Source organism: Ambystoma mexicanum, chromosome 13 (genome assembly GCF_040938575.1).
Source record: "Ambystoma mexicanum isolate Mex_15411 chromosome 13, UKY_AmexF1_1, whole genome shotgun sequence".
Taxonomy (NCBI): domain Eukaryota; kingdom Metazoa; phylum Chordata; class Amphibia; order Caudata; family Ambystomatidae; genus Ambystoma; species Ambystoma mexicanum.
This window is the reverse complement of record NC_090938.1, coordinates 717041499-717058249: the sequence shown is the minus strand read 5'-3', so window position 1 is coordinate 717058249 and position 16751 is coordinate 717041499. Positions and strand designations below refer to the sequence as shown.

Sequence of the window (16751 nt, the reverse complement as noted above, 5' to 3'; positions counted from 1 at the left end):
GACTGGACTACCAAGGGCAGGACTGCAGAAAGATAACAAGGAAACTCAGTACTAGAATCTTGGAAGCTAAACCCAGGGCACAGAGCAAGGTACTGTAGGCAGGGAAAAAGAGAATTGGTGGTAGAGAGCAGGGGGCTGCAGACAGGAAACCAAGGTCTGCAAACAAGGAAGCAGGGCTGCAGGACAGGAAGCGCAGGGCAGAGGGCAAGGGAGTATAGGCAGAGTAGGTGGGCACGGAGCAAAGGGCACTGGAATAGGAGCAGGTTCTGCTAACCGTAGCAACAGGACACAGCAGAAATCCAAGGATCAAGGCACGAGGGGCTGGCAGCAAACGCAATGCAAGAGCCCTGTGATCCTGCAGGCACAGTTTTAGGCTCATAACAAAGAGAAAACATATTTTTTAAAGTATGATAAGATATGATAGGTTATTTATAATGCGCTTAATACCCAGAGGTTTCTAAGCGCGGATCCGGGGAGCAAACCTGTGTTGCTCCGTGTCGTCTTGCTTCCAAGACGAGCACGTTGCCACTGAGCTATCCCCCCGAGGAAGTTTGTTTGCATGCTTGTTTGCTTAAATGTGTTTGTGTGTAGATATGTGTGTGTGGGTACAGTTTGTGGTAAGTGAGAGCAGCATGGTGCAGAACTAGACATCAAACACATATTCAGGCAGGCTGCTGGGTTGGTAGATTGGTGGCACAGACATGTATTGGTGAGGCATGCCTTTTTTGGGCACTGGCAGCGTGAAGATGTGTTTCAGGGGGTGCTGCTGAAATGTATTGTTGAAACCAGCCTCACTACTTTCTTTGGATACACAGATCCTCAAAGGGGAGCAGACCTAATGATCTGGTCTGGCAAAATCTGCTTGAAAGTGGGGCAATGCTGGCATACATTGTTGAGAGAGGTCGCCTGTTTTTTTTAATCTTTGGGGACAGCCAGCATCCCTGTATGTTCTGGTGGCCTTGCATCTACTGGAGTGTTTCATGTCTTGCCCTGCAGAACGTAGTGTAAATTCTTCTTTGTCACCCAATTTTTCTGATACTTTTGCTGTAAAATGTGCCGTTTGAACCCATTATTTTAAAGAATTTCTAAGAAGATGCACTGACCAAAATGTTACTGGATTAGTTCATGGGCGCTCACTCTTTTCAATCCTGGGCAAACATTTGCACCCCTTTACTTTACAAATGCACCAGCTGCATCTGCTCTACACTGTAGTGGTATTATCGGAGCAGGGCACGTGGAAGCCCATTAAAGCGGCCAGTTGGGTCTTTGACCATATATTGGGAGAAACCAATTTCACCAATCATAAAAAATACCTGGGCTTTTTCCATAGTTCACTCCGCAGTCCTGCCATGCTGGATACTCCCATGGTATGTACTTGTACATTTGTATTCACAAGATGCTTGGGTGAAACAATGCCTTTTGTGGAGTGAAGGCAATAGGGCAATATAAAGAGATATAGGTTGACTCCTGCGAGGAACGACATTGTCAAGCCTAAATAAGTGTGGTGAAATTGTTTTACTGACTTCTTGATTTCGGGAATAAGGGGTGTTACAAATTAATGTCAGAAACAAGAAAAAGTGGGTATTTTTTTTAAATGTGGACCAGCATGTTTACCACTTTAGACGGAGAGTGCATATTGTGTCAAGTTAGGTGGAGATCATCTGGCAACTCTAATGCTCAGAGGGAACTGCAAAATGGATGAATGCAGACCTTCAAGTACCAACCTTCTGAAAAAAACAGGACAGGATATTAGGGCATGGCATGGGACAAATTAAGGTCTATTTTTCTAAATTGCCCCATACTCATTTGGTGGTGCAACACCATTGAGCTGACAGGGTTTCAGCCCCCCACCCACCTTACCGCCTCCAAATGTTGGCCTATGTTGACTCGACCTTGCTGACCTACAGCGCAGTGGCCAGACAGACAGGACACAGATGTTAAGCAGAATGGGCTTACTGTTAAGGCCCAGCAATTACCTAGTGTAGTACCTTTGCTGCAAATGTTGGGGGGGGGGCATTACATCTAAATGAAAGGGGCCCCTGCCAAATGAGTGGGACCAAATGGTGTGGCACAAAAATTGGGGAGGGGACAAACACCCCATAGCTCTCAACTCACACGCTTTTGGCGGGTGTCACCCGCCTTCTAAACAGCTGACTCACCCGCCAAGCCTCCTGCATGCCCATTCATTTCAATGGGCCTCTCACCCGTCAAAAATAAAATCGGGTGTTTTCACCCGCCTTTGTGACACAAATGGTTGAGAGCTATGCGCTTCTCCCCCCACTAAAATGACACCCTTGCTCCAACGTGAAGCATTTAATTAACACCTGCATAATTATGCATAATTTTTTAGGCAATTGAAATCAACTCTCCAGATTTAGGCGGGAGACGTTCCTGTTAAAAGTGTTGCTATTTTTTTTACTGTCTCCCGGCTAAAAAAAGACACTGATTCCAAACCTCCCTGCCCACCAAGGTTACTACTATCTCTGCCCAGCTTCAGGCACACCCAGAAAAGGTGAAGCCCCTCCCTGCTATACAGGAAGCTGAGAGCCAAAGAGCGCTGCCTGGGTCCGCGCGCGCACCCCACACAGCCAATAAATTCCTCGGGCTGCTCGCCTCGGGGGGGTGTAAAGATGGAGAAAGGACAGAGGCCACCAACGGCTGTGCCGCAGCCGAGAACCCCGATTCACTTCGGGAACATGGCCGCGGCCACCTCATTACACAGCCTCAAGGAGGAGGCCACCTGCTGCGTATGTCTCGAATATTTCAAGAACCCGGTGTCCGTGGAGTGCGGTCATGCCTTCTGCCTGTCCTGCATCACCGAGTGCTGGAAGGGGCTGACGGCAGACTTCCCCTGCCCTCAGTGCAGGAAAACTTCCCAGGACAATACCTTCCGCCCCAGCTGGCAGCTGCGGAACATGGTGGAAATTGCCAAGCAGCTTCAAGTTCCTGGCGCGAAGGCGACCCCTCAAAAAGAGAACCCGAATCTGTGCGGAGAGCACGCAGAGGAACTGAAGCTGTACTGCGAGGATGATCAGCGATCGATCTGTGTGGTCTGCAGGGAATCCAGGGGTCACAAGGCTCACAAGGTGCTCCCCATGCCAGAGGCTGCCCAGGAGTACAAGGTATGTGCTGGGGGGAGGGGGGACTGGCCTATAGGGAACTCTGGAGATTTCCCGGTGGGCCTCTGTACCCTGGGCCTCTTTTCTGTTGCATTTCCAAATTTTCTCATAGGAAAAGCATTGGGCTTGCTGAAAATGTGTCATATGGGGCCACTTTGAGGTTTATTTCCAGGGCCTCTTTTGATCCCCAGTAATTATTTCCAGGGCCTCTTTTATTTCCCAGTCCAGCCCGGGGGGGGGGGCGGGGCGGGGTGTTGGTAGGAGTCCGTGTGGTTTCCAAAGCACATGCCCCTAGGATCTTGAGCTAGCTCTATCAAACTTTGTGCTTTATGGGGCCGGTGCTGCCAGGCATTTCTAAGCGGTATTCAGAGATTTATTTGTAGCTGTAAATGCACTACTAGTGTTCTACAAATGTCTTAACCAAGTGTGCCATCAGCCACCTAACCTATAAGCAGTATCCGTGTCATCGTACCTGCACATTGGGCCTCATCACGAGTTTGGTGGTAACCCTTAAATCCGGCGGTTGTGTTATTACTGCCGGATTTAAGGGTTTGCCAAATCAGGGCTTCGGCGGATTTTGCCCCAGCTCTGAGCTGGGGGGAAATCTGCCGAAAATTCGCGCTCATACTGCCGGCGGGAAATGCGCCGGCGGTATGAGTGCAAAATTTCCCCATTGAGCCCAATGGGGAATGGGCTCAATGGGGAATACCATTACTGCCAAACTCTTGATCTGGCGCTATTAGCGCTGGGGGGTTTGGCGGTAGGGCAGATAGCGCTGGCGCTAATAGCGCTGGCGTTACCGCCCAAGTCGTGATGAGGCTGAAATCCTGCCTGCTCATTGTATTGACAGCCCATAAAAAACAAGCATTGGCAAAGCCAACAGTTTTGGCATATAGATGCATTTTCCAGGCAATGCTTTCATATGCCCAAGTAGCACACATGTTTTTTTTTTTTTTAACTGTTGCCATCCTATGGCCAGACAGTACCTACACAAAGTTACCAGCCCCATGCATTGTAGAGGATGCACCTTTGATTGGGTAGCAGACCACAACTGCTGCTCCACCATTTCCAATTAAGCCTACCCATGCACAGATGTATCCAATTTAACATTCCCATTGAACATACCCCTAAACAACCATCCTACGCCCCTGCAGCCCTAGTGAGAAGCTTTAAGAAACTTTCTTAAGACTTTCTCCATCCCTTCCTGGATGTACCTGAACTCAAACCCCAATTCTCGAGTGACCCTAGCATTCTTGATGACATCTACTCGGACACAGACACCCTCACCAGAGCCATTAACATTCTAGCTCCAATTGAGCCAAAAAAAAAGAATAAAATCTATGCACACCAATTCATGGTTAACAGACAACCTATTAGCTTTGCTCACCACCAAACGTAATGCTTTAGCCAACTGGAAGTCCGTTCCCAGTACCTCCACCAAGGACTATTTTAAAAGGCTGTCTAAGCAATATAAAGAAGCCACCTTCAAAGCTAAATCCAACTCTTTCAACCTACGGATCTCTAAGACTAGCTCTAAATCCAAGGACATGTTCAGCATCTTTAATGACCTCATCACCCCTGATGAGATCACCAAAGATGAAGCATGGTGCTCCAGCATACAGGCAGCTATGCTGAACAAAATAAAGCTACTTCAGGAGAAAATATTACAGCAATCCAATGTTCTACCCAAGCACCCCCCATCCTCCTGTGCATACTACCCCACCCCATAACTAGGGATGTAACGGTATTACGGTATACCGTTAAAGATACCGTGAACCACTTAATTGAACAATAATAACCGTCACATTGTTTATACCGGTATACCGTTAAGTGTGCTTTTCAATCTGATTTGGAAAGGCTGCAGTAAGCAAGTTCTGTGCAGTCTTGGTAAGGCACTGTTGGATGTGCCGTCTGCCAAGTAGTTTCAGTTTCAGAGGTTTTTAATGCCATTCCATAAACCACACGTGCCTGTCACAAAATCAGTATGTTAGCAATAGGAAGAATAAATACAGTGCCAAGAAGGAAAAGGGTTTACTTTTTTTTTTAATTTACATTTTTCTTTTAAAGCGCTCACACAGCCCGCGGGCATCGAGGCACTGTTAAAGAATTTGTTTTTGTCTTAGTTGCGTATTTATAACACGCTTAAACACCCAGAGGTTTCTAAGCACGGACCCGGGGATCGAACCTGTGTTGCTTCGTGTCGTCTTGCTTCCAATGCACGCACGTTGCCGCTGAGCTATCCTCCTGGGACTTTGGGTTGGCGGCTTTGGGGTTTATATATTTATAATGGATAATGTTTTCTAAACATATGACAATGGGGGATTTCCCTGGTTCTATCATTGAATTTACATATAATAAGTCGCACTACGAAATGTACTCATCTCTGTGGGTATTCCCTGCTGCCATACCAAAGGGTAACATGTCCATGATTACTGAACACCTTTTGGCCCGGAAGTAAACTAAAGGCTGCAACGTAAAGAGAGAGTGCATGTGTGTGTGTGTGTGTGTGTGTGTGTATGTGTGTGTCTATGTGCACAAGCGTATACTACCATCAGACTCCATTGATCTGTGGCATGCAGGTTATCAAGATGGCACCATGTTCATCTTCACCAGTAGCCAGTGGGGGAGCTAAAAGCCTAAAAATGATAACCTAAGAAAAGCTATTCAGTTCGCTTTGCCAGTCGCAGCAGGGCTCTGCTCCCCACCCCCTCCTCTCCACACATGTGTTTGTGTTTGGTGGAAGCAAGGGGTGGCATTTCAGTGGAAAGTATGTTGAAAAGCCCAATTCTGGCCCTGGGTGCCTGGTTTTGTTTGTGATGATAAATCTGACAATTTATGACCTTTTAGAAAATATTTGTTAAGATTAGTTAACTCCACCTGCTATACCGCGATAACCATGATCTACCGTCATTTGGCAAGAAGGTTATTGTACCGTCATAAAACTAATACCGTGACACCCCTACCCATAACCCAGCCTTCCAACCCTTCTCGTTCAGAGATGTAGCGGAAGTCATTGATCTCTTTAAACACCTTAAACCATCAGCATGCAAAGGAGACATCTGCCCACCCAAAATCATTTAAGACTGCACTGACTCCATAGCTCCCCTCATCACGGCCTTCGTCAATGCCTCTTTCATAACAGATATTGTTCCGTCCAGCCTAAAAGAAGCCTGGATCTGCCCCTTACTAAAAAAGCCACACTTGACCCTGCATCACCCAACAACTACCGTCCCATCACCACCGTCCCTTTCCTACTCAAGATCCTGGATAAAGCAGCCAACAATCTGATCCAACACTTTCTTGAATCCAACACCATCATCGGCAATCAGGATTCTGCAAACGCCACTGCACTGAAACCGCCCTCCTTGAAAAGCCAAATGAGCATCATGGACAAAGGCAAACCTGCTCTACTCCTACTCCTGGACCTCTCAGCTGCGTTTGAACTTGTTCATCGCAAGATACTCACTTCCCTTCTCACACATGCTGCTCATTTCACCACACATGCCTTTTCCTGGATAACCTTCCTAGAAGGTAGAGCCATGAAGGTCTTTTCTCATCAGGCAAAGGCAGCACCCTCCACTGCGTAGTCCCACAGGACTCCTGCACAGCACCCACTTTATTCACCAAACCACTCTTTGATAAAAATGAACTCCCTCGGCATAGACTATACTAACTATGCAGATGATACACAAGTACTCCTCACACTCTCTGGCTCGTATAGCCAAGACACTGCAGCCCTCCTGTAGATATACACCACCATTCAAGCCTGGATGGCGGAAAATGGGTTCTGTCTGATGGAGACAAAACCGAGATCATCATCATAGGCCCCAAAGAAACTCTAAGCCAGGCTTGACCAAAAATACTGTAGCTTCACCATTGAAAACGCCATCATCCTTGTCTCCCCTGCAGTTAAGACTCTAGGGGTTTATCTTGATTCCACCTTATCCATGACATGACAAGATAGCGCCATATTCTCTGCCCACACCACCAAACTTATTAATGCAGTAAAACCCTTTCTATCCAAGCAGAACTGCCTCTCCATTGCCCGGGCCACCATCTGAGCGACTAAATTACTGTAATGTCCTCCTTGCAGGCACCTCGGCCCAAAATCTAAACTGATTACAAATAGTCCAAAACAAGGCGCTCAGAGCAGCACTCAATATCCCCAAAAGAGACCATATCACACAAGCTGCCCACTGGCTCCCGGTTAAGGAAAGAATTGCATTCAAGACCCTTTCACTAACGCACAAATGCCTAAGCCTCTCTGCCCCCTCATACCTATATGAAACCATAACCAGATATACTTCCTCATTCCGTAAAAGAACCTGCTACACTAACCAGCTGCACATCCCACCCATCAAAATGAGCAAAGCAGGGGGTGTAGGCTTCCCACACATGGCAACCAAACTATGGCACGCTCTACCCCAGGCACTCGGAGCAGAAACTTCCCTGCCGGCTTTCCGCAAAGGGCTAAAAAACACTCTTTAACAACCCAACCTCTTTCCTATCACACATCCCCTCTCTGCTCCTCTGCTTTCTGCTGTAAATAAGTATGTGTGTATGTAAATATGTATGTATAATGTATTGCTACTGTAACTAAGCATGTTTTCATGTGTAACCTCAGCGCCACAATGCCTACGGGCTGCTGCGCACTTTATAAATACTAATAAATGTGGGTGCCTGTCTCTGCCATAAACTCTACATAGGCAGTACCATTAGGAAACTTAAAGTCCGAATAGCAGAGCACATACGTTATGTCAAGAACAGCCATGTCATCTCCTCTGGTATATCATTTGCACACAATACACCCAGGAGCAAATATAGAAGGACTTAGATACTTTGGAATTCAGAAAGTCAACAAACCCCCAAGAGTGGGGAACTGGGAACTACTACTACGCCAGAAGGAAGCCAAACTAATTTGCCTAATGGATTGTTGCCACTCTGGTCTCAACTCAGATTTGGAAATGAACCACTTTCTTGGAAACTTCTTGGAAACTAAGCTATCATACATGAAACTAATTGTCTTACAGTAATACACACCCATAATAGCATCTCATATCCTTATGCTGACCATTTTAGTGTGACTACGCACAAGCCACCAATGGGATCCACTGCAACAGTGCTAAACTGACAATTTAAATATAATTGATAAATTACGTAACTTGCAGCATCTGTTAAATAACTCTTCTCAGTCTATAATACAAGTACAACTACCCTAATTGGCCATTAACGCAACAGTCATGATGCAATCTTTATTTTTAATTGTAGCTATTACTTTTATTTTCAAATAAATATCGCACACAAAAGCGAGTATTGGAAATCTACAGCTCCTGTATGGGGCTACGGGGGGGCCGCCCCGTCACCTGTCGTGGCCTTATTCACTCTGCCTCTGGTCTCTAGTCTTCTGCCGTTGGGACTGGGGTCCACCCCGCCCTAACTAGCCGCTGCTGTTTGACCCCGCTTCTCTCTACTGGGAGGTGCCGGGGGCCCAGTCCTGCCCTGCCGTCTGTGCGCAGCCCTCCACCCCCTGGGCCGTGATTATGGCTGGAGTGCCTTGCCCCTCCTGCCCTCCCTGGGGGCTCTTTTCCTTGCCCCCTGGGGGGGCCCTCCACTGCTACTGTTGCCCTCTGGTCCCACGTCGGTGGGGGTCACTTGCTGGTGCAGGTCCTCAGCTAGGTGGGCCTCTGCACCCCGTGTTGCCGCAGTGGATCCCTCTCCCGAAGGTGGTTCATCTCTCCTTAGCACTTTTCCACAATCACGTCCCTTTCACCGGGACCGTAGCCTTGCTGCGTCCTTCTGCTGCCGCTCGGTTGCTTCTTTCCCCGTTCCCGCTGTTGGCCTACGGCGCGGGTGTCTGGGATTTCTCTGCCCTATTCAGGGATGTGGGTGACGGGACCTCCCCCGCCTCTGCTTCCTTTCCCATTCGCTGGTGGGGCTTCGAGTCCCGCAGATTCCCCAAGCGCAAGGGGCTCCTCGGCGCTGTCCCGGTGCCTGGTTCTCACGGGCGGAGTTTGCGCTAGCCTTGTCACGGCATTGCCCGGGGTCGTAGCTCCAGCTCGATGTGCGCGCACTCCCTCCGCTTCTCTCGCTCGCTCGCTGCGAGGACCCCGACTCCCTCTGATCTCTCTGGCCTAAATGTATAGCTGCTGCAGCGACCAATGCTCCTAATGTGTACTTATTTTTGCGGCCCGGTGGGAGTGACGGCTACATACGTCTTCTCGCCACGGCTGCCATCTTGGATCCTCTGCTTTTTCACACATCATTTTGTTCAATTCATATTTCATCTTCATTAACTTCATCCGCTTCCCACTATCTGCCAATCTCATCGGTTCCTTTTCCAGATCTTAAATTGAAACATTCAATGCTCTAATTTCATTCTTTTTTTCCTTTTTAATTCCAGATACTCTCATGGCTACCCCTTGCATAACACACTTGAAACTCTCCCACACCATATCAATTCTGAGTTCACCATTAATATTAGCTTTGATATATTGTTCAGCTTCTTTCACCAAAATATCCCTCGGCTACTCATCTCTCAAAACTGTGGTGTTCATTCTCCAAATATTAGTTTTGCCTAATGAGAGTTCCAATCTAATGGGTGCTTGGTCTGAAATGACGCACCCCCGATGTCAACAGACTTGTTCTTGAGGGTAGATTATGTCAAGATAGGCTTGTAAGTGCTTTTCTGCAGATCAAGACCAGTCAAGTTGGGCTTCCCAGTGGGTCGACTCAGCATGCAAAGTGATCGACGCCACAGGGTCGATATGGTCCTGGGATGCAGTACTGCAGCAGTGGTTGAGTAAAAGAACAGGAAGGCGATGGTTGAGTTGGCATCTCAAGCAGTAGAGTTGGTTCAAGGTACAACAACGTGATGCATTCTTCAGTGGCAATCTGCTCAAAATGGCTGGAGCTCAGGCAGTTGATGTTAGAGTTAGTGGCTCGAATCTAAATGGCAAGTAGTGAGTGTCGAAAGCAGCACAGGGGGCCTGCAGCTGCTTGAAAGCAGTTGCGTCCTCTGAAAAGCGGGAAACAGAACCAAGAACAATTTTTGGCTTCTGAGCTGCTGGGGGACCCTGTCCAGGGTCTCTAGGGGTACGTTGAATACTTTCTCTGCTTTTCCCAGCCAGAAAGGTTGCAAGAGCTCTTGCAGGGGATGTCCCCTTTGACATGCTATGGCAGAGTGTTAGGTTAGATGTTCATATGTATGCTAAATCTCCCTCACCTGTGAGACCTCCAGCACTTTCTGCTGAACTTGAGGATTTTATTTCTATGTTCCTTATTGAGTGGGAACCTTCTTACCCACTCACCCTTTCTTTACGCTTTTTATGGGTGTCCTTTTTACGACTCTCCATACTTTATTTTTGGTATTATACTTTCCTATAACTTTTTGGGCATCTGCATTTTCCTATAGCAGCATGTTGCTGGGGTGCCCCTTGGGCTTCCCTTTTCTCTTGGATACCTTCCGTTACTACTGTTCCCAAGGTTGAATGATACTCTTTATCCTTTCTTTAATCCCCATTGGGACATCGGGACATCAGCACACCCCACCTTATGTGGAATTCTGAGGAGATGCATAGTGTCGCCCTTTCTCTCTGCTCCTGCAATATTTCTGTTAGTGAGAAGCTTACAATTATGGCTAGTGGACGTGTTACACCGACATTTGTGTCTCATTTTATATATATATATATATATATGTTTTTTTTAACACATGCTGTCAAACCAGTCGCGGTTATGCACAGAAGGGTCACCATTCATCTAGGCATTGGCCCTTCTGCTGTCATGGGAGCGAGAGGTCCTGGTTTGATTTTTGTCTTTGGCAGGAACCCTTTGTTTAGCCCACCGAGGCTCCAAGTGTCGAAGACAGGAAACTAGGGAGGAGCCCGAAACTCTGCAGCCCTTTGCCTTCTGTCATGCCTGTCTGGAATCAGTTTTAATGGCATGCCTGTCTGGTGAATCCAATGAGGAAGAAGAGAGAAGACGGCTGTAGCCGATTCCAGTGACTAGAGATACCTGCTGTGTAACCGCTGCCAGTGCTGACCCCTTCTTGCATGCGACATGGGAGTCCCAAAGACAGTGACTCGCCCCTCGGACTGGTGGGACGAATCTGTCTTAAGAAGACCTGCACTTCAAGCCACCCCACAACGAACTGTGACCTTTGTTGGGATGGAAATTAGTCTGTCCCACCCACCTAGGCGCTTTAAAGTAAGGTGAATCCCATATTAATCAGTGTAGTGTACTAGGGCGGGTAAAGGGCTGTGCTAAGAAACTGGGCACAGATAAAATGTAGTGGGAACGATGGATGCATAGATCCAGTGCGTGCATAGAAAGGAACGCCATTTTACAATTATGGTAGATGCATAGTTTTTCATGGCTGCGTGGCATAACTTTAGCTCCATGGAAAAACTCGACTAGGTCCAGATCATTAAGACTGAATGAACCTGCACAGCCTGTTCTCACAGAAGCTTCCCCTTGTCCCTTCACTGTTGAAATTACTTAGTATCACTGGGTGGAATGCGCCCAGCAAGGTTGTGAGACACCACCAGGCTCCTCGCAGTGCCCATTCTTCACAGCCAAACTATCAGCAGACCTCTACCCCACCACCCCCACTCGGCCTACCCAAAGCCATGGCATGCACCACTGACCCGATCCACAAACCCTGTACTCTATGATAATGAGTGACCCCAGCACCAACCATAAAACCAATGGCCATAAAAGATCTGAGCATTTGCGGCTGTTTCACCTCCCCACATACACATCCTTTGTAACACAAGGGAGGGATACATTATAGATCAAAATGAGGGTAGAGCCTTTGGTGCGAGAGGTGCAATATCAGCTAAGCACAGAATGTGTGGGTCAGCGTGACTATTTCTTCCTCCCTTCCCCCTGGCACCAGCCCCTGAGCCTCCCATGTGCATTTCACAGTGATGCAGTAGTAGGCTTAGTGTATCATATCAGTCCTGATATTGTAAGTTACTCTTTTTCCCTCCCCCCCACCTCCCAAGCCTAACACTGGAGCCCATCTAGGGAGCCTTCTACGAAGTCCTTGAACACTTTCTCCTAACTCTAAAGTCTGTACTTGTTTGACGAGAAATCCTCTAGAAGTCACACTTTCCTGCATCTGCGCCTTATCCTGATCTTCCTAATGTTGGTCACTGGGCCACCAGTGCCCCACTTCTGCCTCAGAGCACTAATGCCTTAGAATAGGGAAGGACTTCTTCCTCTGACTAGAAAATTGTATAGCGCCTTTCACCATAATTACGGGTGCAAGGTACTTGGGTCTGCTTACCTTGAATGGCATACTGCCATTCTAATTGTCTAACTATAGGTTTTACTCGCATTGAACTGCATACTGCTATTCTAAATAAGGTGTATACTTTGGTTCACATACCATGTTTTGTGTTGGTTTTAATAGTTATGTTTGACTTATAATGGTACTTGTTCGAAAGAATTCTATATATATATATATATATATATATATATATACATATTGTCCAAGTCACTTTAGGGGTATTTTAGAAAAACTGTCTTAACACAGATGACTTTGGGCAACCTATATCCGACAGAGGTCCAGGAGAAATGCTTCTTCAGAAGTCCAAAGATGATAGAAAGTTGTCACATCGGATCGGTCTATTTCAAGCCGCCTTAAGGGTTCAGTTCTGACTGCTGTAATCAGTGACTCTTCCTGGTGATGTCCGTCCTTGAGCGCTTCGTTTGCAGGAAGTGGGGAGCCCTGGGAAAATATAAAATGGTCATCTGCTTTTTAGATTGGTACTCCTTTCCTGGCTACCTCCCTCCTGTCTGCACTGCATTAGTGTCTCTAGTCTCTAGTAGTTACTACCCTAGTGCCACTTTCCTTTGGTTGGCAGAGACTGTTCCTTGAAGCACGGGACCTCTCCCTGGCCCCCTGGGGCAAATCCTGTTCTGCTGAAAGGTGATAACAAAGACTTGGGACTGAGGCCAAATGATCTATTTTGCATGAAACTCAGTCCCAGATAGTGAATATGCATAAGTCCCTGACGGGGAGGGGTCACTAGAAACCAAGCGGCAACATGTTTAACCTCGCCTCGCTGAATTCACATTTAGCTGTGCTAATTTGCAATATTGTGTTTCACCTTGCCCGAATTCGAACTTAGTTGTGCCCAGCTGCAATATTGTGTTTCACCTCACCCTGCTGAATTCACTTTTAGCTGTGCTAATTTGCAATATTGTGTTTCGCCTTGTCCTGTTGTAATTGTATCTAGCTCTGCCTTATGACTGCTTGGTGTCTTCATTAGCTGGTTCGCTACCCTGTCTCACCCCCCTCCCTTGTGTCCCCCACCACACCCCCTTCCTCCGATTGCATCAGTGCCTCAGACTGGTAAGTGTTCTCTTGCCCCCCCTCCACTGCAGCCAACCATGTCACTATCTCTCCTATCCTCTCCAACTGCTTCACTATCGCCTACCCTTCTATCACTAAAACTGGCTGGAAGAAACTTGAGTGTGATGCTGGAAAGGCATCAGAGGGACAGGGCCTCCGTATCGTTGTCCTTTACTGCCTTTTATTGTGTCTTCTGTTTTTTCCACGCAGGAGTTAATGTGGGACTCCTGGCGGTGCAGCTCTTTTGGTTTTGGTGGACAGACCCATGGGATACTCTTATGGCACCCATAGGTGGGGGTACAACCCTGTGCCCCTAGTGTGTGTTTTGGGGCACCTGTATGTGGCCCACAGAGCAGGGTATGGGCTGGTGGCAGCTCTGTGCTGAACTGACTGGTGCCCTGAGTATCCTCCATTTTGGGATGCCCATTCCCTGTCATTGGAATCAGTAGATTCCTGATGGAGACAAGATGGCCCCCATGGCCTCTTGCCTTCCATCGCCTGTTACCTTGTTCTTCCAGAAGTCCCGGGAAGCCCTGACCCTGCCCTTTCCTCCTGACTGGCTGTTGGGTGGAAGTTCCATATATGGTAGTGTGGGGGAAGTGCCGACCAGACTGGCTGGAGCCTTCCCAACGACCGTATGTTGTGGGTACGCCTGTGGGTGGGACCTGGGTGAATGGAGTGTGTGACGAATATGCACTTCTTGTTGTGGATGTCTAGTTTCTGGTGTTTGCCACAATGACTGAGACAGCCTTGGCCGAAACTGGTATGAATACAGTGTGTAGTGTTGAATGTCGTGGTACTTGTCCGAATCTACATTCTGTGTTGCGAGTGTCTGGATGGAGAAGAATGACCTGAATGCACTGTGTGCCTGATTGGTTGACAGACTGCTGAAAGCCCTTCGTAGTGATTGGATGCTCAAGTGGGACCCAGCAGAATGAATGGGAGATCAACAGTATCTGGGGAACTCTCACTGCTAGGAATCGTGTTCAGAAGTGTTCGGAGCTGAAGTCCAAACTATGAAGAGTAACTGGAGTGAAACTGACGTTTGACCTTGAAGCCCTGCTGAAAGATGATTTGCCGTTCTCTCCATCAATCTGAAAGCTGCTGTGTCTCCAGGGACTGACCGAGAGAGGACCTGGTAAGGCACCCTCTTCCCGAGCTACGAGGGACCATCGTGCACCAGCTGACCTTTGCCAAAGCTCCCTGGTAGACAGACCTACGACAGGCTGCCGACCCGAGACTGGGACTGCCGCGGAATCCCAAAGAGAAGCGCCTGGACTGTTGTCAGCCACTGTTGACGACTGCCGTCGACGACCGGAGCCGCTGTGCTCCCGTTGCCTAAGGACGCTCTCGTCTTGCATCATCGCCCGTCTGATCCTGCTGGAGAAGGCCAGGCCGTCTATGCGCCAAGGAGCATCCGCCGGTGGATTTCCCGCCTCCCGAAGACCACAGACGCCGGCGACTCGACACCCTTGCTGGGCTACAGTTCTTCAAACTCTTTGCGGTCCAGAACTATCAACACGAGGTGCCCCGCACACCTCTTCCTTGCAGGATGTTTACGCTTCCCTGTCGACGAGCACCGCTAGGAACAAAGCTGCCACTTCACCATCCTAGTTCACCCTGTTCTCCGTCGGACGTTCGACCCGTGACTCCTGCCGTAAAGGGAGGGCACTCAAGAAGGGCCCGACGAGGAATGCTACAATGCCAGGTACTTTGGGGTTGCAGAACTATTGGAAAGTCTCTTGTGAACAATATATGGACTGGGCTTGTGATATCTTTATTCTACAGGTTGGCCAGGTGGGGGGGGATCTCCACACAGAACTGTGTCTAGGTATTGGAGCCAGTATTCTGCCAATTGTTCTAACCAACTGCTTTCCTTTTATATCTATTGGTTTCCTTTACAAACTGATTTGTGACATTTAACCGTACAGTTGATGCACTTTAAAGAGATCTAATAGTAATTGTGGTACCACATAGAACTGTATATTTGCCATAATGGATAACCGAGTACAAAGTGAGTTATCATGATATTGTACATAACCTTGAATATTAAGTATATAAAGACTGTGTTTTAACTAATACATTGGGCGGACATTCCTTTGGGGACTACACTGTACTTAAGAACCAGCCCGCATCACCACCTGAGAAGCTAGGCCTTGATTGCTCGACCACGTACCAATAATAGAGAATCTTGGTTGGGGTCCTCTGTGCCTCTCCTCTACCATATAGAGAACAGGAGTACAGACCCCCCACCTCTGGTCCTCCACAAGGAGGACATACTGGGCTCCAACCCAGGCCTTCCTATTGCAGATACCCATGTCCAGACTTCTGCCAAAGAAACTCACTGACATCCTCTTCTTCATTATTGCCGCATGGTCAGCTTTCTCTCCTATCGCCTCTTCTCCCATTAATGGTGGCACTTGCTATGAGGTTCTCCTTGACCTCTTCGCCATTTCCAGAGTCCTCATTAATGTTTATCTCAATGGAACCATCATGGTTCAGGGTCCTCAACCCAATCTTCTCTTTGACCGCCTCTTCCCTCGCCGCTCTAACCTCACCACTCCCTCCATGCAACCTTGCCTTGTGTGCCCTCCTCCTCTGCACAGACTCCCTTGCCTTCTGTGCCGTCCTCCTTCTCTGCAAAGGTCTCCCTACCTTTCCATACTGTCGCGGCTCCCTTGTCTGCTTCGCCATCCTCCTCTATCCCTCTGGCCCTCTTGTCACCCTCAGTGGGGACCACTGTCCCCTGTGCCTCCCCTGCTCCCGGGGAAGACCTTCCAAGATGGCAAGCAGCTCCACATTGCCACTCAACACTCGTCCTGCCGTCAAACACTCGCCCGACATCTGCAACCTCCTCGAACTCATTGATCTTGATTTGCTGCCATCACTGAAACATGGTTCAGGGATAGCTCTCGGTCACGAAACTCCTCCCTGAAGGCTACAAAATCCTCTCTGCGCCCAGGCCTAAAAGGACGGGTGGGGGAGTGGTGCTAATCGTCCCAGAATGGATACATGTGTCCATTATCCAGCCTCAGGCCTACTCCTCCTTAGAGTGTCTAGCTTGCAGACTTTCACTCTTCCCCTAAATCTTCTCTCACCGTGGCCACCACCAGGTCAGACCACCCTTTTCGTCTCGGAATGGGCTGACCTGGCCTCTTCCTTACTCTACTCCTCCTCCTCCTGATGGGTGATCTGAACATCCATTTGGACTCTCTTGACTCCTCAAGTCCTTTCCGCAACCTTTGCAACTCTCTCTCCCTCTCTATCATACCCTC

General features: G+C 48.2%; 1 protein-coding gene across 1 annotated transcript in view; it reads left to right on the top strand.

The window, feature by feature from the left end:
* The first annotated feature begins 2543 nt into the window (after positions 1 to 2543).
* Positions 2544 to 16751, top strand: part of LOC138521783 (E3 ubiquitin-protein ligase TRIM39-like) — a 287098-nt gene continuing 272890 nt past the window's right edge. Inside the window, exon 1 of the mRNA XM_069634860.1 lies at positions 2544 to 3122. Coding sequence (XP_069490961.1) covers positions 2631 to 3122 — 492 coding nt within the window. The 5' untranslated portion in view covers positions 2544 to 2630. The remainder of the gene's footprint in view (positions 3123 to 16751) is intronic.